The 23,962-nt window shown below is 41.8% G+C and overlaps 1 protein-coding gene across 50 annotated transcripts in view; it reads right to left on the bottom strand.

The window, feature by feature from the left end:
- LOC115079149 (GATA zinc finger domain-containing protein 14-like) overlaps positions 1-23,962 on the bottom strand; it is a 437,489-nt gene that overhangs the window by 320,626 nt on the left and 92,901 nt on the right. For all 50 annotated transcript variants that reach the window (XM_029582467.1, XM_029582591.1, XM_029582583.1 and 47 more), the window contains exon 7: positions 12,995-13,021. In XM_029582467.1, the coding sequence (XP_029438327.1) occupies positions 12,995-13,021 (27 nt within the window). The remainder of the gene's footprint in view (positions 1-12,994; positions 13,022-23,962) is intronic.

Raw genomic sequence — 23,962 nt, 5'->3', positions numbered from 1 at the left:
AATCTTTTGAGTCTAAAATTAGCTCTACGGCTATATTGTTAGTTCAATTTGTGTCACAAACAGATAGAGATGCAGTGTTAAAATTGCATTTTAAACATCAAAAATCCATTTTTTATGGGCAAGCTATAAGGATATTCCCGGACATCGCACGCTCCACCCAATTAAGACGGAAAAGGTTTATAGAAATGAGATCTGAAGTATTATCAAGGGGGGCACAATTCCAATTAAGGTATCCCTGTAGATGTTTAATAAAGCATTTGAATAATAGATTCATTTTCACAAATCCTGAACAACTGCGAACATACTTGCACACATATCCTAAGGAAGCTGTGTAATAGGGGGAAAAAAGAGATATATGGTGGGATAAATAACATCAAGTATATTTCTTAAAGTTCTTTTCCTTAAAAATGCTCCTGATTTTTTGTTTTTGTTTGAAATCCCTTTGTTCTCATGACTTTATTACCTACTGATTTCTTTTAAAGAGATAATAAGGAAATTGTTCTTGGAATAATATACCTTGTATAATGATTATGTTATCTTATATCTGTTTCAAAATGTGAAATTTCAATAAAAATAAAATTAAAAAAAAAAAAATGCCTAGATGCACAGACCCACTCAAGGACAATGTTCAGTCTGTTTAAAATGCCCAAATGAACAGACCCACCCAAGGACAATGTTCAGTCTGTTTAAAATGCCCAAATGAACAGACCCACTCAAGAACAATGTTCAGTCTGTTTAAAATGCCCACTGCCCACTGTCTCACTGCCTGCCAGGCAGTGCACTCATGTGTGTGCAGTGCACACAGAACTAGCTTGCTTGTAAGCAGAAAAGAGGCTGAGTACTCCGGCCCAGGGACATCCCAGCACAGACCCACTCAAGGACAATGTTCAGTCTGTTTAAAATGCCCAAATGAACAGACCCACTCAAGAACAATGTTCAGTCTGTTAAAAATGCCCACTGCCCACTGTCTCACAGCCTGCCTGGCAGTGCACTCATGTGTGTGCAGTGCACACAGAACTAGCTTGCTTGTAAGCAGAAAAGAGGCAGAGTACTCCGGCCCGGGCACTTCCCAGCACAGACCCACTCAAGGACAATGTTCAGTCTGTTTAAAATGCCCAAATGAACAGACCCACTCAAGGACAATGTTCAGTCTGTTTAAAATGCCCACTACCCACTGTCTCACTACCTGCCTGGCAGTGCACTCATGTGTGTGCAGTACACACAGAACTAGCTTGCTTGTAAGCAGAAAAGAGGCTGAGTACTCCGGCCCAGGGACTTCCCAGCACAGACCCACTCAAGGACAATGTTCAGTCTGTTTAAAATGCCCAAATGAACAGACCCACTCAAGAACAATGTTCAGTCTGTTAAAAATGCCCACTGCCCACTGTCTCACAGCCTGCCTGGCAGTGCACTCATGTGTGTGCAGTGCACACAGAACTAGCTTGCTTGTAAGCAGAAAAGAGGCAGAGTACTCCGGCCCAGGGACTTCCCAGCACAGACCCACTCAAGGACAATGTTCAGTCTGTTTAAAATGCCCAAATGAACAGACCCACTCAAGAACAATGTTCAGTCTGTTAAAAATGCCCACTGCCCACTGTCTCACAGCCTGCCTGGCAGTGCACTCATGTGTGTGCAGTGCACACAGAACTAGCTTGCTTAAAGGCAGAAAAGAGGCTGAGTACTCCTGCCCGGGCACTTCCCAGCACAGACCCACTCAAGGACAATGTTCAGTCTGTTTAAAATGCCCAGATGCACAGACCCATTCAAGGACAATGTTCACTCTGTTTAAAATGCCCAAATGAACCGACCCACTCAAGGACAATGTTCAGTCTGTTCAAAATGCCCAAATGAACAGACCCACTCAAGGACAATGTTCAGTCTGTTCAAAATGCCCAAATGAACAGACCCACTCAAGGACAATGTTCAGTCTGTTTAAAATGCCCAAATGAACAGACCACCCAAGAACAATGTTCAGTCTGTTAAAAATGCCCACTGCCCACTGTCTCACTGCCTGCCTGGCAGTGCACTCATGTGTGTGCAGTGCACACAGAACTAGCTTGCTTGTAAGCAGAAAAGAGGCTGAGTACTCTGGCCCAGGCACTTCCCAGCACAGACCCACTCAAGGACAATGTTCAGTCTGTTTAAAATGCCCAGATGCACAGACCCACTCAAAGACAATGTTCAGTCTGTTTTAAATGGCCAGATGCACAGACCCACTCAAGGACAATGTTCAGTCTGTTTAAAATGCCCAAATGAACAGACCCACTCAAGGACAATGTTCAGTCTGCTTAAAATGCACAAATGAACAGACCCACTCAAGAACAATGTTCAGTCTGTTAAAAATGCCCACTGCCCACTGTCTCACTGCCAGCCTGGCAATGCACTCATGTGTGTGCAGTGCACACAGAACTAGCTTGCTTGTAAGCAGAAAAGAGGCTGAGTACTCCGGCCCGGGCACTTCCCAGCACAGACCCACTCAAGGACAATGTTCAATCTGTTTAAAATGACCAAATGAACAGACCCACTCAATAACAATGTTCAGTCTGTTAATAATGCCCAAATGAACAGACCCACTCAAGAACAATGTTCAGTCTGTTAAAAATGCCCACTGCACTGACAGACTAAATAATTGGAATTTAATAAAGCAGGAATTTTTGTTACTCCAGAAATATGGATGACATTGAAAATAATATCTCTCTCAAAGCCAGTCCAACACCCTCAATGGTAAATAGTGGTCAGTGCTAGCTGACTAGACCACTAGACTGCTTGAAAGAAACAGGAATACTAGTGACTGTAGCTGACCTCTGGCACTAAAGCAAGACAAGGAATATTTTTCTTTCCTTTGCTAGCCTAAGCTTAGCCTAGTATATGTTCTGTGTTTTCTATCAGTTCTGGTTCTGGTTCTGCTTCTGCTTCTGCTTCTGCCTGCCTGACACCCAGCCCACCTCCCCACAGAATCGCTGGAAATAAGTGTGTGGCTCCTCATGCTGCTGTTTATATACTGAGTGGCTCATCAGTAAAATCCTCAGAGAGCACTGAATGACAGCGCGATTCGCTGCATTCAGTGCTGCTCTGAAAACGTGAATGCGGATACGCTGCGTTCCGGTATCCATGCCGACCTGTCCGACCCTTTCCTGTGAGTCACTGTGACTCACAGGAAAGGGTCAGACAGGTTGGCATGGTTACCGCAGGGGCGCCGCCATTGTGTTGTAATCCGGGGCTCCAAGCTCGCAGCTAATGGCGAGGAAAAGCGCACACCTTGCGGTTCAACGTATCCAACAGAAATATGTTGAATACGTTGGAAGTTGCGATATTTTGCGCATACCCCCTTTTTTTAAGTTTGACAAATATAAGTTGCGGTTTACAAATCCGTTCAAAATGAATGCACACCCCTAATGCATACGACAAATGCACATGCCCAAAGGCAACATAATCCAATCACTAAAAACTGAACATTAATGCATACGAGAAATGCACATGCCCAAAGGCGACATTGTTCAATGTAAAAACTTGTTTACTTAGTTTGTTCAATGTAAATACTTCATTTTTTATTCTGTTCTATGTAAACCGCTAAATGTAGCAATAGTTACTGTTCCTTGTGAACCGGGGTGATATGTATATTATACAGGAACCTCCGTTATATAAATTATTTTAAATACATAAATAAATCATCCGATCACTAAAAACTGAACATTAATGCATACGAGAAATGCAAATGCCCAAAGGCGACATAATCCGATCACTAAAAACTGAAAATTAATGCATACGAGACATGCACATGCCCAAAGGCGACATCATCCAATCACTAAAAACTGAACATTAATGCATACGAGACATGCACATGCCCAAAGGCGACATAATCCAATCACTAAAAACTGAACATTCATGCATAAGAGAAATGCACGTGCCCAAAAGCGACATCATCCAATCACTAAAACTGAACATTAGTGCATACGAGAAATGCACATGCCCAAAGGCGACATAATCCAATCACTAAAAACTGAACATTAATGCATACGAGAAATGCAAATGCCCAAAGGCGACATAATCCGATCACTAAAAACTGAAAATTAATGCATACGAGACATGCACATGCCCAAAGGCGACATCATCCAATCACTAAAAACTGAACATTAATGCATACGAGACATGCACATGCCCAAAGGCGACATAATCTAATCACTAAAAACTGAACATTCATGCATAAGAGAAATGCACGTGCCCAAAAGCGACATCATCCAATCACTAAAACTGAACATTAGTGCATACGAGAAATGCACATGCCCAAAGGCGACATAATCCAATCACTAAAAACTGAACATTAATGCATACGAGAAATGCACATGCCCAAAGGCGACATCATCCAGTCACTTAAAACTGAACATTAATGCATAGGAGAAATGCACATCCCATCAGTAAAAACTGAACATTAATGCATAGGAGAAATGCACGTGCCCAAAGGCACATCATCCAATCACTAAAAGCTGAACGTTAATGCATATGAGAAATGCACATGCCACAAGGCGACATAATCCAATCACTAAAACTGAACATTAATGCATAGGAGAAATGGACACGCCCAAAGGCGACAATAATCCTATCACTAAAATCTGAACATTAATGTATAGGAGAAATGCACACGCCCAAAGGCGACATAATCCAATCACTAAAATCTGAACATTAATGCATACGAGAATGCACATCCAATCACTAAAAACTGAACATTAATGCATAGGAGAAATGCACATCCAATCACTAAAAACTGAACATTAAAGCAGAGGAGAAATGCACATGCCCAAAGGCGACATCATCCAATCACTAAAACTGAACATTAATGCATACGAGAAATGCACATGCCCAAAGGTGACTTAATCCAATCACTAAAAACTGAACATTAATGCATACGAGACATGCACATGCCCAAAGGCGACATCATCCAATCACTAAAAACTGAACATTAATGCATAGGAGAAATGCACATCCAATCACTAAAAACTGAACATTAATGCATACGAGAAATGCACATGCCCAAAGGCGACATCATCCAATCACTAAAAACTGAACATTAATGCATACGAGAAATGCACATGCCCAAAGGCGACATCATCCAATCACTAAAACTGAACATTAATGCATGCGAGAAATGTACATGCCCAAAGGCGACATCATCCAATCACTAAAAACTGAACATTAATGCATACGAGAAATGCACGTGCCCAAAAGCACATCATCCAATCACTAAAAGCTGAATGTTTATTATTATCTCTTTATTAAATGTTTTCATAGAAATACAAATAAGGATTTACCTTACCATAAGGTATAGCAAATTCAAATACAACCAACTTATGAAAATACATCTTTAAATCTTCCCATTAATTTTAACCATGCTATTACCTTATTTTACCATGAAAACTGAGAGATCCATCTATTATTAATGGAGCATTATTACAGATTAAATCTAATCAAGAAAAACAAGGAGATAGTGGGAATTAATATACTTATCTCCTGGATATAATAACAGAACTATGCAGATATCTCTTTAGAAGACAACAATTTTTCTAATTGTTCAGGTTCCATGAATACATACCGTGTATTATCTATTGTTAGAACACATTTACATTGGAATTTAATCATTATACGTGTCACCTATGGCTCGTGCTCTTGGACATAAACTCAAAAATCTTTTCCTACGCATTTGTGTTGTTCTAACTACATCCGGGTAAACCCATATCTTTTCTCCCAAATACAATTTATTCCTACACCTAAGGAAATTTCTTAATACATTGTCTCTATCCTTTTGGCAAGTCTTGTGGGGGTCAGGAGGCCCCCCCCAAGCTGGCCAAAAGTCCCTGGGGGTCCAGCGGGGGTCCGGGAACGACCTCCTGCAGTCGAATCGTGTTGCAGTACGGGCAGCGCCATTTTGCGCAAAATGGCGCCGGCCGTACGGCAAAACGATTCGACTGCAGGAGGTCGCTCCCGGACCCCAGCTGGACTTTTGGCAAGTCTTGTGGGGGTCAGGAGGCCCCCCCAAGCTGGCCAAAAGTCCCTGGGGTCCAGCGAGGGTCCGGGAGTGATCTCCTACGCTCCTGACGTCGGGGGACAAAAAACAAAATGGCGCCGGCGTTACCTTTGACCTGTCATATGACAGGGCAAAGGTAGCGCCGGCGCCATTTCTACAACGCACCGCAGGCCCGAGAGTAAAATATCACACCGGGACCCCCGCTTTGGACCCCAGGTAATTTAAGGCATTTTGGGGGGGTTCGGGAGGGTGGGGGATTTATTTTAAATGGTCGGGTGGGTTTTAGGGATGTTTTAGTGTGCCGGTTTTCCCGCCCTCCCCCGATTTATGATTTACACGATTTTTACAAAAACAAAACCGCGACGATCCGATTCCCTCCCCCCCCAGCCGAAATCGATCGTTAAGATGATCGATCACACGATTCACATCTCTACTAAAAACTGATCATTAATGCATACGGGAAATGCACATGCCCAAAGGCGACATAATCCAATTACTAAAATCTGAACATTAATGCATAGGAGAAATGCACATGCCCATAGGCGACATCATCCAATCACTAAAATCTAAACATTAATGCATACGAGAAATGCCCACGCCCAAAGGCGACATCATCCAATCACTAAAACTGAACATTAATGCATTTTCCCCTCCATTATCTGAGCTTTTGTTTTTATAATCAAAGTGGGCCTGGTCTCTCTTTTGTTGGTATTTGAAGTCTTTTTCATGTCCTTTCTCCTCCTGTCTTCTCTTTTTCCCCTATATCTGTCTCTGGCATTGATCTTTCCCTTTCATCTGCTGTCTCCATGTCTTGCTTCCTTGCTTCTCTATCCTCTCATAACAAGATTTCAACTCTCCTCCTCCAGGCCCCCAGCTCCCTCTTTTCTCCTCCTACCTATCGACCACTATCACCCCCTCCCCAGTCCTCCCATTCCCCTTCCGTCCTTTCTCAGTGTTCTCTCTCTTCCACCCACTCCTCTGTCTGTACTCATCACTCCTCACCTACCTACCTCGCTCATCCCCTCAACAGCTCCAGCTACTTCTCTCTCTCATCCCCTTTCTTCTGCCCTTACCAGGCCTCCTTTTCCCACTTTCACCTCCTCCCCAGCTCCCACATTCCCTCCATCTCTGACCCCCTTGATGTCCTGTCCCTCTCAACATAAGAAGTGCTAGGCTGGTCAGGCCAATGGCAATGGTTCATGACCCAGCATCCGGCCTCTGATAGTGGACAGTCCGTGTCCTTTGAAAACTGCAGAAAGAAAACTTCCCTCTGTTGATTCCCAGATTTCCTGTCCCTCATTCCCTCGCAATTTTCCCCAGCCCCTCCAGGTTCTTTACACCATTTCTCCATACTCCCCACCTTTTTGAATCTCTCACACACACCATAGCCCATCTTACACCCCCTACTCAAACCTTCCACCAAATGACCGAGTCACTGCATCCTCCATTTCCTACTCTTCCACCCAATCCCTGACTCTGCTTTTCTGCTCTCCCACACAATCCTCTCACATCTCTCCCCTCATCCTTCCCTTCTTCCTCTCACCTTTCCCTCATCTCTGATCTCTCCCCTTTCCTCCCTCTTCTAACATCCCCCTCCATAGCTCTATTCTCCTTCCCTTCTCTCCCCTCACTACTATTGCTTTCCTCCCCATATTTCCCCCCTGACCCTAAGCTATGAACCTCACTGCCCACTCAGAGTGGATAGAAAAGGGGGAGGTGTGGCTCTTTATGTCAGAAATAATATCCAAGCATCTGAGCTGCAAGGAAGTTGGGGCAAGGAAGAAGCACTATGGGTCGACCTAAAAACAGATGATGGAGCATCCATTTATATTGGAGTGGTTTACAGGCCTCCAAACCAAAAGGAAGAGCTGGACAGAGATCTGGTTGAAGACATCCATAAGATAGGTAAGAAAGGGGAAGTGGTGATCGTTGGTGACTTTAATATGCCAGATGTAGACTGGAAAATCCCATCTGCAGAATCTAAAAACAGTAGAGCAATAGTGGATGCCATGCAAGTATCTTTGTTCAAACAAATGGTATTGGAACCCACGAGAGAAGGAACTATTCTCGACTTAGTGCTCAATAATGGAGATATCATCTCTGATGTCAAGGTGGGCGCCCACCTCAGCACCAGTGATCATCAAACGGTATGGTTTAATATCACTAAAAGAATATGGAAAAGAAGCACAAAGACCAGAGTTTACAGTTCAAAAACACAGACTTTGAGGAAATGGGGAAGTACCTAGAGGAAGAACTAAATGGATGGGAAAATGAGAGAGATGTGGATCAACAGTGGACCAATCTAAAAGGAGCAATCGCCAAGGCAACTGCTCTATATGTTAGAAATGTAAAGAAAAGCAAAAGAAAAATGAAACCTATCTGGTTCTCAAAGGAGGTGGTTGACAAAATTAAAGCTAAAAGAACTGCATACAAGAAATACAAAAGATCCCAAAGGGAGGACCACAAAGAAGAATATCTGATTCAACTGAGGGAGACTAAGAAATTAATCAAGTTGGAAAAAAGTCAAGCAGAAGAGAGGATTGCCAAGGAGATAAAATATGGTGACAAAACATTTTTCAGATACATCAGCAAAAAGAGAAAAGTCCAAATTGGTATAGTGAAATTGAAAGGTGGAAATGATCAATGTGTGGAGAGAGACGAAGAAATGGCAGAAATATTAAATGAATACTTCAGCTCTGTGTTCACTAAAGAAGACCCTGGAGAAGGACCATCTCTACACAACAAGAAACTGGAGGGAAGCGGAACAGAGGAAAATCCATTTACAGTAGATAATGTATGGGAAGAGCTAAAGAATCTGAAAGTGGACAAAGCCATGGGGCCTGATGGGATTCATCCAAGGATACTGAGGGAGCTCAGAGATGTGCTGGCGGGACCGCTGTGCGACCTGTTCAATAGATCGGGAGTGGTGCCGAGTGATTGGAGAAGAGCGGTGGTGGTCCCGCTTCACAAGAGTGGGAACAGAGAGGAGACTGGTAACTACAGACCGGTTAGCCTCACTTCAGTGGTGGGAAAAGTAATGGAGTCACTGTTGAAAGAGAGAATAGTGAACTATCTACAGTCGGGAGAATTGAGGGACCAGAGGCAGCATGGATTCACCAGAGGAAGATCCTGTCAGACAAATCTGATTGACTTTTTTGACTGGGTAACCAAGGAATTGGATCGAGGAAGAGCACTCAATATCATATACTTGGATTTCAGCAAAGCTTTTGATACGGTTCCGCACAGGAGACTGGTGAATAAAATGAGAAGCTTGGGAGTGAGTGCCGAGGTGGTGACCTGGATTGCAAATTGGTTGACGGACAGAATACAATGTGTGATGGTGAATGGAACCTTCTCTGAAGAGAGAGCGGTTTTAAGTGGTGTACTGCAAGGATCGGTGTTGGGACCGGTCCTGTTCAATATCTTTGGGAGCGACATTGCGGACGGGATAGAAGGTAAGGTTTGTCTTTTTGCGGATGACACTAAGATCTGCAACAGAGTGGACACGCCGGAAGGAGTGGAGAGAATGAGACGAGATCTAAGGAAACTGGAAGAGTGGTCGAAGATATGGCAGCTGAGATTCAATGCCAAGAAGTGCAAAGTCATGCATATGGGGAGTGGAAATCCGAATGAACTGTATTCGATGGGGGGGAAAGGCTGATGTGCACGGAGCAGGAGAGGGTTCTTGGGGTGATGGTGTCTAATGATCTGAAGTCGGCGAAACAATGCGACAAGGCGATAGCTAAAGCCAGAAGAATGTTGGGCTGCATAGAGAGAGGAATATCGTGTAAGAAAAGGGAAGTGATTATTCCCTTGTACAGGTCCTTGGTGAGGCCTCACCTGGAGTACTGTGTTCAGTTCTGGAGACCGTATCTTCAAAAAGACAAAGACAAGATGGAGGCGGTACAGAAAAGGGCGACCAGGAAGGTGGAGGATCTTCATCGGATGACGTACGAGGAGAGATTGAAGAATCTAAATATGTACACCCTGGAGGAAAGGAGGAGCAGAGGTGATATGATACCGACTTTCAGATACTTGAAAGGTGTTAATGATCAAAAGACAACGACAAACCTTTTCCGTCGGAAAAAAATCAGCAGAACCAGGGGTCACGATTTGAAGCTCCAGGGAGGAAGATTCAGAACCAATGTCAGGAAGTATTTCTTCACGGAGAGGGTGGTGGATGCCTGGAATGCCCTTCCGGAGGATGTGGTGAAGACCAGAACTGTGAAGGACTTCAAAGGGGCGTGGGATAAACACTGTGGATCCATAAAGTCAAGAGGCCGTCAATGAAAAGTGGGTGACTCGCCAGAATGATGGCTACTGCCTGGAGTCAATACCCTTATTAAATAAACATACACATGCTTACTGTGACTCCAACATCGCTCTAAGCTTCAACAGCAAGAGGAAATGTGGAAAAAAGGATTCACACTCACAAAGAGGGGAGTAGCTGGCTTGTTACGACGGTTACTACCCCAAATCAAATAAGCCTGATACTTCACTTTCAATGCATATACAGCATAGTTCTCTGATTCAACGGCAGGGGAGAAGAAAACCTGATACTTCACACATCCAGCAGAGCTCTCTGCTTCAACGGCAGGGGAGAAGAAAAGAGGGTTTGCACTCACAAAGTGGGGAGTAGCTGGCTTGTTACGGCGGTTACTACCCCAAACCAAATGTGCCTGATACTTCACTTTCGATGCACATCCAGCATGGCTCTCTGCTTCAACAGCATGGGAGAAGACTGATACTTCACGCATATCCAGCATAGCTCCCTGCTTCAACGGCAGGGGAGAAGAAAAACAACCAATAAGGGCTGTATAACATAGTCTGGGTAAAACAAATAAGCATGGGTGTAGCTTGCTTATTGCGGCGGCTACTACCCCCTAACTAATCAAGCTAGATATTTCACTTGGATGCAACTCCATCACTGCTCTCTACATTAAGGTGGGGGTGGAAGGGAAATAGAACCAAGAGCTAAGAGAAACAGATAAGTATGAGAAAAAAAATGTGTGAAGCTTGCTGGGCAGACTGGATGGGCCATTTGGTCTTCTTCTGCCGTCATTTCTATGTTTCTATGTTTCACATCTTTATGTTGCCTCACCCAACTCCTACTCATTTCTTCCCTTCCCTTTCTCCCATTTATCAGCTCCATTTTTGTATCTCTCTCTACTTCCTTCCTTCCTGCTTAGTCACCCCAAATTCCTGACTCAGGAGAGGATTGGCTCGGCTAACAGTAGATGAGGTGCTTTGTGGTGCCGCTGTCCTGCATCCTGCCTCTCTCTAAATGCACATGCGCGCACCTTCCCAGCCTTTAAAGGGGTCGCTGTGGGAAACTAACGTGCGTCCCCAGATGATGATGTCATAGGGCTCTGCTAATTAAGGCAGGTCCCGCTACTCACTCCTTGCCTTGCCAACAGGTCTCCATGGGATTTGTGTGTTTCGTTGCTCGTTCTCTTTCCTGGTTCCTGTTCCTGACTTCATTCCTGGTTCCTACCTAGCCGTTGCCTTGGACTGAGTCATCTTTGTCCCCTCCCCTATCTTTCTCCAGAGGAAACAGCTCTGACGTCATCCACAGTGATCACAGATCCAGGCTGTCTTAGAGGAGAATCGGATCTCCTCCCAGAATCTCTAGTTTAATGCACACGGTGACGGCACTGAACCCCAGGACTCCCCCTAAAGCTGCATAATGTTGGGGGAGGAGGTTGAATAAGGGGTTCATGGAAGCAGAATTGCCACATTCTGCCAATGTTGTGGTAAAATTCAGGTGAAGATTATTTCAGAGGCCAGCGATGGGGAGAGGGTTGAGAGATCAGTAAAGACAATGCGGGTGAGGGGAAGGAGGGGAGATGGGGAGCAGGTGTTGGTTTGTGAGTGGAAGTTTTATTCTCATCTATGGAAAGAGGCAGAAAACCAGAGAGGAAGAATCTCAGCTGAGAAAATTTGAGGGAATGGGGTCAATGGTCCATATCTGCATCTGCAGTCATTTACTATTTCAGAAGTGGATGTTTCATTCTGATTACAAATTCTTAAATTAGTTCAATCAGTAAGTTGGTTTCACCAGCCATTTCTGACACAAATTGTCAACAAACGGAGACAATAGAAACAGTTAGAAAAAGGAATTAAGAACATAAGAACATAAGAAATTGCATTGCTGGGTCAGACCAAGGGTCCATCAAGCCCAGCATCCTGTTTCCAACAGTGGCCAAACCAGGCCATAAGAACCTGGCAAGTACCCAAACACTAAGAAGATCCCGTGCTACTGATGCAATTAATAGCAGTGGCTATTCCCTAAGTAAACTTGATTAATAGCCATTAATGGACTTCTCCTCCAAGAACTTATGTAATCCTTTTTTAAACACAGCTACACCAACTGCACTAACCACATCCCCCGGCCACAAATTCCATGATACCATGATCCTATATAGCAGCAGATAAGAGCCATAAAGGTCCATCTAATCTCCTGCAGTTAAAATCTAGCCTCAAATCTGAATGGGGGTAAGAGAAGTGGGAGATAAGGGTCTAAGAAGTTGGCCAAACGTAGGAAAATAAAAATCATGTCTACGCATTACATTCAGAAAAGCAGAGCTGGCCTGCTTGCTATGCACCCCAGGTCTGGGAGAAAAAGGCGGCACCAACCCCAAGCACAGGGAGATCGAATCGTAGTTTTCTCCGACGCCTGCACTGCTGGCCCTTGTCATTTTATTTTTTTTACAGCTCTCAGGGGACTCGGAAGTCCAAGTCCCAGCATTCGACGGGGGAGAAGCGAGATAAGAACAGGCTGCTCTCGGACGGCGCTGCTGATCGGAAGCTTAAAGGGACCCAGTCGTCGCAATGCTCCCCCTCAGCGAGTGCAGGCCTGTGCCTGCCAAGCACGTGTGACCCCCTTACCCATCCCCTCCCCTTTCTGAGAAAGTTACATAAGTTTTAAGCAACAATTAATGTGAATATTTATCAGAAGCTAAAGTTTAGGCTTACCTCATGACTTGCATGTCCATCACCATGCTAAATGAAAGAAAGAGATCAGTGAGATTAGGGAGAATCTCTCCTGGGAAGTCACAGAATAGCAAAGTCACTTTATAGGGGAGACCCCAGGGTGAGAAACAAACTCCTGATCACCAGGAGACTTCTGTCCAGTCTGAGGATTTGCTTTTGCATTAAAACCTTCCCATTTAAACTCCGCCAGGGTGAGGGACTGCCCGTGCGAGCTCTGGTACAGCTCATCCCATAATGGGGTTTACATATAAAAGAAATATCCCACTTCATCTGATATCTGACCCAAATCTGAGGATGAGACATAAAACCCAACAAGACCAGAACCAGATGCTTTCTCTCTCTCCTGGTTTCCTTATTAATGTCCAATGAATTGTATGTCCCAGTATGTACTAAAAAAGCCTGGGATCAATGTGTGTAAATGTCTGCATACAACCTGCTTGTATATGTGTAAATATCTCTATTACAGTAGTGTGGGACTCAATTTGTGTAAATGTCTGCATATAACCTTGTTTTATGTGTGTCAATATCTGTATTAAAGTAGTCTGGGACTCACTTTCTATAAATGTCTGCATGTAACCTTGATTTATGTCTGTAAATGTCTGTATTAAAGCAGCCTGGGACTCACTTTGTGTAAATGTCTGCATGTAACCTAGTTTTATATGTGTAAATATCTGTATTAAAGCAGCCTGGGGCTCATTTTGTGTAAATGTATGCATGTAACCTGGTTTTATGTGTGTAAATGTCTGTACTAAAATAGCCTGGTGCTCAGTTTGTGTAAATGTATGCATGTAACCTGGTTTTATGTGTGTAAATGTCTGTAGTAAAATAGCCTGGGGCTCTGTTTGTGTAAATGTATGCATGTAATCTGGTTTTATATGTGTAAATGTCTGTATTAAAGCAGCCTGGGGCTCATTTTGTGTAAATGTATGCATGTAACCTGCTTTTATGTGTGTAAATGTCTGTACTAAAATAGCCTGGACTCAGTTTGTGTAAATGTATGCATGTAACCTGCTTTTATGTGTGTAAATGTCTGTACTAAAATAGCCTGGGGCTCAGTTTGTGTAAATGTATGCATGTGACCTGGTTTTATGTGTGTAAATGTCTGTACTAAAACAGACTGGGGCTCAGTTTGTGTAAATGTATGCATGTAACCTGGTTTTATGTGTGTAAATGTCTGTACTAAAATAGCCTGGGGCTCAGTTTGTGTAAATGTATGCATGTGACCTGGTTTTATGTGTGTAAATGTCTGTACTAAAATAGCCTGGGGCTCAGTGTGTGTAAATGTGTGCATGTAACCTGGTTTTATGTGTGTAAATGTCTGTACTAAAATAGCCTGGGGCTCAGTGTGTGTAAATGTGTGCATGTAACCTGGTTTTATGTGTGTAAATATCTGTACTAAAATAGCCTGGGGCTCAGTGTGTGTAAATGTATGCATGTAACCTGGTTTTATGTGTGTAAATGTCTGTACTAAAATAGCCTGGGGCTCAGTTTGTGTAAATGTGTGCATGTAACCTGGTTTTATGTGTGTAAATGTCTGTACTAAAATAGTGTGGGGCTCAGTTTGTGTAAATGTGTGAATGTAACCTGGTTTTATGTGTGTAAATGTCTGTACTAAAATAGCCTGGGGCTCAGTGTGTGTAAATGTGTGCATGTAACCTGGTTTTATGTGTGTAAATGTCTGTACTAAAATAGCCTGGGGCTCAGTTTGTGTAAATGTATGCATGTAACCTGGTTTTATGTGTGTAAATGCTGTACTAAAATAGCCTGGGACTCAGTTTGTGTAAATGTATGCATGTAACCTGGTTTTATGTGAGTAAATGTCAGTACTAAAATAGCCTGGGGCTCAGTTTGTGTAAATGTCTGCATGTAACCTGGTTTTATGTATTTAAATGTCTGTACTAAAATAGCCTGGGGCTCAGTTTGTGTAAATGTATGCATGTAACCTGGTTTTATGTGTGTAAATGTCTGTACTAAAATAGCCTGGGGCTCAGTTTGTGTAAATGTATGCATGTAACCTGGTTTGATGTGTGTAAATGTCTGTACTAAAATAGCCTGGGGCTCAGTGTGTGTAAATGTATGCAAGTAACCTGGTTGTATGTGTGTAGATGTCTGTATTAAAATAGCCTGGGACTCAATTTGTGTAAATGTATGCATGTAACCTAGTTTTATATGTGTAAATATCTGTACTAAAAAAGCCTGGGGCTCAGTTTGTGTAAATGTATGCATGTAACCTGGTTTTATGTGTGTAAATGTCTCTACTAAAATAGCCTGGGGCTAAGTTTGTTAAATGTATGCATGTAACCTGGTTTTATGTATGTAAATGTCTGTACTAAAATAGCCTGGGGCTCAGTTTGTGTAAATGTATGCATGTAACCTGGTTTTATGTGTGTAAATGTCTGTACTAAAATAGCCTGGGGCTCAGTTTGTGTAAATGTATGCATGTAACCTGGTTTTATGTGTGTAAATGTCTGTACTAAAATAGCCTGTGCTCAGTTTGTGTAAATGTATGCATGTAACCTTCTTTTATGTTTATTTAATTTATTTATTTTATTTAAGTTTTTTATATACCAACATTCAAGACAGTGGTCCCATCATGCTGGTTCACAAGAAACAGGGGTGAAACTTTACCATTTAACAAAAGTGCAAAAAAGCAGTTACATATAACAAGGACAACAATAACTTGGAATGAGAAGGGAAAAGAAGATTAGATATTGAAATATAAGTATAAATAACATTTTGAAAGGTGGCTATTAACGCTAATACTAGCGGAGCTTGTTGCGTGAAGGGAGATTAGATGGGGTTGGAGTTAGGAAAGGCCTGCGTGAACAGCCACGTTTTGAGTCTTATCTTGAATGTTGAGATGTTGGGTTCCATTCTAAGATCCGGGGGAATGGAGTTCCATAATGTTGGACCGGCTGTGGAGAATGCCCGATCTCTAAGCGTGATGTGTCTGGTAGTCTTGGCTGGAGGTACTTGAAGTGATCCTTTGTAAGCATCTCTTGTCGGTCTTATGGAATGGTGTAATCGGAGGGGAATATGGAGATCGATTGGGGCTAATTGATGGATATTTTTTGAAAATGGTGAGAATGGCCTTGTAGATTATTCTGAAGTGGATGGGCAGCCAATGGAGGTCCATCAAGATCGGTGTTATGTGTTCTCTTCTCCTGGTGTTGGTGAGTATACGGGCGGAGGCATTTTGTACCATTTGTAATGGTTTGGTGTGTGATGAAGGGAGACCAAGCATGATGGTATTGCAATAGTCCAGCTTTGCGAAAATGATTGATTGTAGGATCGTTCTGAAGTCATGTGTGTGGAAGAGAGGTCGTATTCTTTTCAGCACTTGGAGCTTGTAAAAGCAGTCTCTGGTGGTTTTGTTGATGTTAGCTTTCATATTAGGTGATTGTCAATTTGAACTCCTAGATCTCTCACTTGTGTAGTGCTTAGTACGGTAGGATGAGTGTATGTGATGGAGCTGTTTTCTGGAGTGATGAGTAGAAGTTCCGTTTTTGATGAGTTTAGTATCAGGTTGAGGCTTGTAAGAAGTTGTTTGATGTTTTGGAGGCAGGATTCCCAGTGCGACATTGTTTTTTGCGAGCGATTCTTCGATGGGGATCAGGACCTGAATATCGTCAGCGTAGAGAAATGTTTGAGATTGAGGTCAGTGAGAAGTTTACATAAGGGTAACAGATAAATGTTAAACAGGGTAGGAGACAGGGATGAGCCCTGAGGGACTCCTATGGCTGCGGGGTGTAGAGAGGATTCTTTATTATGAATCTTGACCTTATAACCTCTGTTGCTGAGGAAGGTTTTGAACCATGATAGGGCAGTGCCTGAAATACCTATGGCTGATAATTGGTTGATGAGAAGGGAGTGATTGACCGTATCAAATGCAGACGAGAGGTCGAGTAGTATCAGAAGGAAGGCTTGTCCTTTGTCTAATCCTAGGATGATGTGGTCAGTCATAGAGATGAGGAGGGCTTCCGTGCTTAAGGTTTTACGGAATCCGTATTGTGATGGAAATAGAAAGTTGTTGTCTTCAATGTGGTTTGAAAGTTGAGAGTTTACCAATTTTTCCATTATCTTGGCTATGAATGGGAGGTTGGCTATCGGTCTGAAATTGTTAGGATCGTTTGGGTCTAGATTTGGTTTTTTGAGAAGGGGTTTGAGTGAGGCAAGTTTGAGGTTGTCCGGGTAGAGTCCTTGTGTGAGGGAGCAATTTATGATGTCTGCCAGGGATTTGGAGATAGATTCTGGAATTGCTAGTAGTAGTTTGGTTGGGATGTGATCCGAGGGATGAGAGGATGGTTTCATTTTCCTAAGAATTCTTTGGATCTCAGCGGATGAAGTTGTGTCAAGTTCTTCTAACCGAGTGTAGTTGATTGAGGGTTGAGGAGTAGTTAATGGAACAGTGGGGTTCTTGGGGAGCTGCGATAGGAGAGTGTTGATTTTGTTGTTGAAGAAAAGAGCTAGTTCTTCTGCTTTTGATTGAGCTTATGTGTGTAGATGTCTGTACTAAAATAGCCTGGGGCTCAGTTTGTGTAAATGTATGCATGTAACCTGGTTTTATGTGTGTAAATATCTGTACACAAATAGCCCGGGGCTCAGTTTGTGTAAATGCACGCATGTAACCTGGTTTTATGTGTGTAAATGTCTGTACTAAAATAGCCTGGGGCTCAGTTTGTGTAAATGTATGCATGTAACCTTCTTTTATGTGTGTAGATGTCTGTACTAAAATAGCCTGGGGCTCAGTTTGTGTAAATGTATGCATGTAACCTGGTTTTATGTGTGTAAATATCTGTACTGAAATAGCCCGGGGCTCAGTTTGTGTAAATGCACGCATGTAACTTGGTTTTATGTGTGTAAATGTCTGTACTAAAATAGCCTGGGGCTCAGTTTGTGTAAATGTATGCATGTAACCTTCTTTTATGTGTGTAGATGTCTGTACTAAAATAGCCTGGGGCTCAGTTTGTGTAAATGTATGCATGTAACCTGGTTTTATGTGTGTAAATATCTGTACTGAAATAGCCCGGGGCTCAGTTTGTGTAAATGCATGCATGTAACCTGGTTTTATGTGTGTAAATGTCTGTACTAAAATAGCCTGGGGCTCAGTTTGTGTAAATGTATGCATGTAACCTGGTTTTATGTGTGTAAATGTCTGTACTAAAATAGCCTGTTCTCAGTTTGTGTAAATGTATGCATGTAACCTGGTTTTATGTGTATAAATGTCACTACTAAAATAGCCTGGAGCTTAGTTTGTGTAAATGTATGCATGTGACCTGGTTTTATGTGTGTACATGTCTGTACTAACATAGCCTGGGGCTCAGTTTGTGCAAATGTGTGCATGTAACCTGGTTTTATGTGTATAAATGACAGTACTAAAATAGCCTAGGGCTCAGTTTGTGTAAATGTATGCATGTAACCTGGTTTTATGTGTGTACATGTCTGTACTAACATAGCCTGGGGCTCAGTTTGTGCAAATGTGTGCATGTAACCTGGTTTTATGTGTATCAATGACAGTACTAAAATAGCCTGGGGCTCAGTTTGTGTAAATGTATTTATTTATTTAAAACTTTTATATACCGACGTTCAAATGGATATCACATCGGTTTACATTATAACAGGGGTAACAATTAACATCAGTAGGAGGAAAATAATAGTTACATCTAACAAGGTAAATTCCAAGGAACGGGATGTCGAAAAGAGAAGCAGAGTTTAGTGAGGGATAGAGTTAACGTTAAGAGAGAAAGAAAGAAAGCAACTATATTACATTACTGCCACATTATAATACGGTACAGTAGTAGAGTATTATATAACATTATCTGAAGGTATATTACATTATGTTACATTGTAAATTACAGACTTTAATACAGAGCTATGTTGACCAGGGATGCTACGATTAGGTGAATGTCTGTTTGAACAACCAGGTCTTCAACTTTTTTGCATGTAACCTGGTTTTATGTGTATAAATGACAGTACTAAAATAGCCTAGGGCTCAGTTTGTGTAAATGTATGCATGTAACCTGGTTTTATGTGTGTACATGTCTGTACTAACATAGCCTGGGGCTCAGTTTGTGCAAATGTGTGCATGTAACCTGGTTTTATGTGTATAAATGACAGTACTAAAATAGCCTAGGGCTCAGTTTGTGTAAATGTATGCATGTAACCTGGTTTTATGTGTGTACAGCAAAATTGCTTACCTTGTTATAGGTGTTATCCTAGGACAGCAGGATGTAGTCCTCACATATGGGTGACGTCATGAACGGAGCCTTAGTGCGGAAAAACTTTCTGTCAAAGTTTCTAGAACTTTTGACTGGCCTCGAGAGGCCACTGAGCATGCCCAGCATGCTATGATATTCTCTGCCACAGGTGTTTCTCTTAGTCTCGTATGTAGCAAAAAGCGTTAGCAAAAAGAAAACAATAAAGGTCTAAGGCCCAACTCCGCGGGGTGGCCGGTGGGTTCTATGAGGACTACATCCTGCTGTCCTGGGATAACACCTATTGCAAGGTAAGCAATTTTGCTTTATCCCAGGACAAGCAGGATGCTAGTCCTCACATATGGGTGATTAGCAAGCTAAAGGCTGAGTCAGTGTGTAATGAAGCAACCGTTAATTATTGTTGGTGAACTGAGTGAGCCGTAAATCACAGCAGGTTGGATGTAGAAGGAGTTGGGTTTATACTGGAAACAAGTTCTTTATGACAGATTGTCCATAGGCTGAATCTTGTTTTCCTTCCTTATCTAAGCAGTAATGAGCTGCAAATGTGTGAAGAGAACTCCATGTTGCTGCTTTACAAATGTCGACAATAGGTACTGAACGATAGTGTGCTACTGAGGTTGACATTGCCCTGACTGCATGTGCCGTTACTCGCCCTTGGAGAAGAAGGCCTGCTTGTTCATAACAAAAGTGTATGCAATCTGCTAGCCAGTTTGATAAAGTCTGTTTACCCACAGCTTTACCTGGTTTGTTTGTATCATAAGATACAAACAGTTGCTTAGATTTCCTGTAGACTGCTGTGCGGTTTATATAGAAAGACAATGCACGTTTGCAGTCTAGAGTATGTAAAGCTCTTTCGCCTTGATGAGAATGAGGCCTTGGAAAGAATGTGGGTAAATTTATGGATTGATTCAGATGAAATTCCATCACTACCTTGGGAAGGAATTTTGGATGCGTGCGGAGAACCACCCTGTCATGTAGAAATCTAGTGTAAGGTTCTTATGTGACTAGTGCTTGTAATTCACTTACTCTCCTAGCTGATGTAATGGCTATGAGGAAGATAGTCTTCCATGTGAGAAATTTCAGATCACAAGAATCTATGGGTTCAAAAGGGGAACGCATGAGTCTTGTTAAAACCATGTTTGATGTATGTAAATGTCTGTACTAAAATAGCCTGGGGCTCAGTATGTGTAAATGTATGCATGTAACCTGGTTTTATGTGTGTAAAAGTCTGTATTAAAATAGCCTGGGACTCAATTTCTGTAAATGTATGCATGTAACCTGGTTTTATGTGTGTAAATGTCTGTACTAAAATAGCCTGGGGCTCAGTTTGTGTAAATATATGCACGTGACCTGGTTTTATGTGTGTAAATGTCTGTACTAAAATAGCCTTGGGCTCAGTTTGTGTAAATGTCTGCATGTATCCTGGTTTTATGTGTGTAAATGTCTGTACTAAAATAGCCTTGGGCTCAGTGTGTGTAAATGTGTGCATGTAACCTGGTTTTATGTGTGTAAATGTCTGTACTAAAATACCCTGGGGTTCAGTTTGTGTAAATGTGTGCATGTAACCTAGTTTTATGTGTGTAAATGTCTGTACAAAATAGCCTGGGGCTCAGTTTGTGTAAATGTATGCATGTAACCTGGTTTTATGTGTGTAAATGTCTGTACTAAAATAACCTGGGGCTCAGTTTGTGTAAATATATGCACGTGACCTGGTTTTATGTGTGTAAATGTCTGTACTAAAATAGCCTGGGGCTCAGTGTGTGTAAATGTATGCATGTAAGCTGGTTTTATGTGAGTAAATGTCTGTACTAAAATAGCCTGGGGCTCAGTTTGTGTAAATATATGCATGTGACCTGGTTTTATGCGTGTAAATGTCTGTACTAAAATAGCCTGGGGCTCAGTGTGTGTAAATGTCTGCATGTAACCTGGTTTTATGTGAGTAAATGTCTGTACTAAAATAGTCTGGGGCTCACTGTGTGTAAATGTATGCATGTAACCTGGTTTTATGTGTGTAAATGTCTGTACTAAAATAGCCTGGGGCTCAGTTTGTGTAAATGTCTGCATGTAACCTGGTTTTATGTGAGTAAATGTCTGTACTAAAATAGCCTGGGGCTCAGTTTGTGTAAATGTATGCATGTAACCTCGTTTTATGTGTGTAAATGTCTGTACTAAAATACCCTGGGGCTCAGTTTATGTAAATGTATGCATGTAACCTGGTTTTATGTGTGTAAATGTCTGTATTAAAATAGCCTGGGGCCCAGTTTGTGTAAATGTATGCATGTAACCTGGTTTTATGTGAGTAAATGTCTGTACTAAAATAGCCTGGGGCTCAGTGTGTGTAAATGTATGCATGTAACCTGGTTTTATGTGAGTAAATGTCTGTACTAAAATAGCCTGGGGCTTAGTTTGTGTAAATGTATGCATGTAACCTGGTTTTATGTGTGTAAATGTCTGAACTAAAATAGCCTGGGGCTCAGTTTGTATAAATGTATGCACGTAACCTGGTTTTATGTGTGTAAATGTCTGTACTAAAATAGCCTGGGGCTCAGTTTGTGTAAATGTATGCATGTAACCTGGTTTTATGTGAGTAAATGTCTGTACTAAAATAGCCTGGGGCTCACTTTGTGTGAATGGCTGCATGTAACCTGGTTTTATGTGTGTAAATGTCTGTACTAAAATAGCCTGGGGCTCAGTTTGTGTAAATGTATGCATGTAACCTGGTTTTATGTGAGTAAATGTCTGTACTAAAATAGCCTGGGGCTCACTTTGTGTGAATGGCTGCATGTAACCTGGTTTTATGTGTGTAAATGTCTGTACTAAAATAGCCTGGGGCTCAGTTTGTGTAAATGTATGCATGTAACCTGGTTTTGTGTGTGTAAATGTCTGTACTAAAATAGCCTGGGGCTCAGTTTGTGTAAATGTATGCATGTAACTTGGTTTATGTGTGTAAATGTCTGTATTAAAGTATCCTGGGGCTCACTTTGTGTAAATGTATGCATGTAACCTGGTTTTATGTGTGTAAACGTCTGTAACCTGGTTTTATGTGTGTAATCAGGCACTGATTCAGAGGGGCAGCCCACTACCATCTGGCTCTTCAAAACAACTACACCCTTGGAGCAAAAAATAAAAAAAAAAATAGAAAAACTGAAGTGAGATGTGAGAAAGGGAAAACCAGCTATGTGAAAACCCGCCCCCTCCCGACGTCATGACGACCAGCCAGCGGCGACCCGATTAACGGCTCTATTACAACAGGGTTTTCCCCTTTTGCTCCCCTTCGTGCTAACCTTTGTGCTCCTTCTAACAGAATTGTATGTATATTTTTTGTTAATAATTTAACCTTTATTATTTTTGTTTAGCTTTTTGCACTGTTTAAAATTATTTCGCTATTGACGTTTAAATGTATTTGACTAAGGAAGTTTACTTCCTGTTTATTCAGTCTCATTGTAAACCGGTTTGATATGCATTTTATGCAGGAAAATCGGTATAAATAAATAAATAAATGTCAGTTGTTGGTAGCTTTGTATTCGAGTGTCTTGTCTCTTGTGTATATTTTTTATTTATTTAAAAATAACTTTTGGTATTTCATTAGTGCTATTTTAATTGCTTATCTTGATTTGTTTACACTTACTGACTTTATTTGGTTTTCTTTGGTTTCCACGGCACAGGTATAGGTTCAAAAGATGCTTTGGTACTGTAGTTTGGTAACTCTTCATTATGTATTTATGACTTAATTGATATTTAATAAATCGTATTTTCGAAGATTTGCCTGTATAGCATATTTATGTATAATGCTTTTTGGATTTTCTATCTATCTTTTCGATCACTTTATATGATTTATTGATGACATAGACTTTTTGAGAGATAATAAAAGCCGCAACTTTAGGTAATGTGATTAGGTTTTATTCTTGTTAGCACTGAGACCTCATGGATTGAGTTGACTCCCTAGGACCAGTTCAGAATTACTTGCCTCAATTGTGATTGAGTATCCTTTAGTGAAGTTCCTGTTCTCCCTATTCTACTGCCCAAACCCTAGGAAGAAGGGACCACCACAGACTAGAGAGAGAAACCTGCAGACTGAAACTGAAATGCAAACCCTGAGAAACCTGACCCTGCAGGCAGCACAACAGCAGAGAAAGAGAAAACTCCTCCAGAACTGATCAAATGCAAACATACGAGAAATGCACATCCAATCACTAAAACTGAACATTTATGCATACAAGAAATGCACATGCCCAAAGGCGACATAATCCAATCACTAAAATCTGATCATTAATGCATATGAGAAATGCACATGCCCAAAGACGACATGATCCGATCACTAAAATCTGAACATTAATTCATGCGAGAAATGCACATGCCCAAAGGCAACATAATCCACTCACTAAAAACTGGACATTAATGCATACGAGAAATGCACATGCCCAAAGGTGACATCATCCAACCATTAAAAACTGAACATTAATGCATATGAGAAATGCACATGCCCAAAGGCGACATGATCCGATCACTAAAATCTGAACATTAATGCATACGAGAAATGCACATGCCCAAATGCGACATCATCCACTCACTAAAAACTGAACATTAATGCATACGAGAAGTGCACATGCCCAAAGGCGACATGATCCGATCACTAAAAACTAAACATTAATGCATACGAGAAATGCACATGCCCAAAGGCAACATAATCCACTCACTAAAAACTGGACATTAATGCATACGAGAAATGCACATG

The sequence above is a fragment of the Rhinatrema bivittatum genome, chromosome 1 (assembly GCF_901001135.1).
Source record: "Rhinatrema bivittatum chromosome 1, aRhiBiv1.1, whole genome shotgun sequence".
Classification (NCBI taxonomy): Eukaryota; Metazoa; Chordata; class Amphibia; order Gymnophiona; family Rhinatrematidae; genus Rhinatrema; species Rhinatrema bivittatum.
Note: the sequence above shows the minus strand (reverse complement) of the source record. Positions and strands in the feature narration are given on the sequence as shown.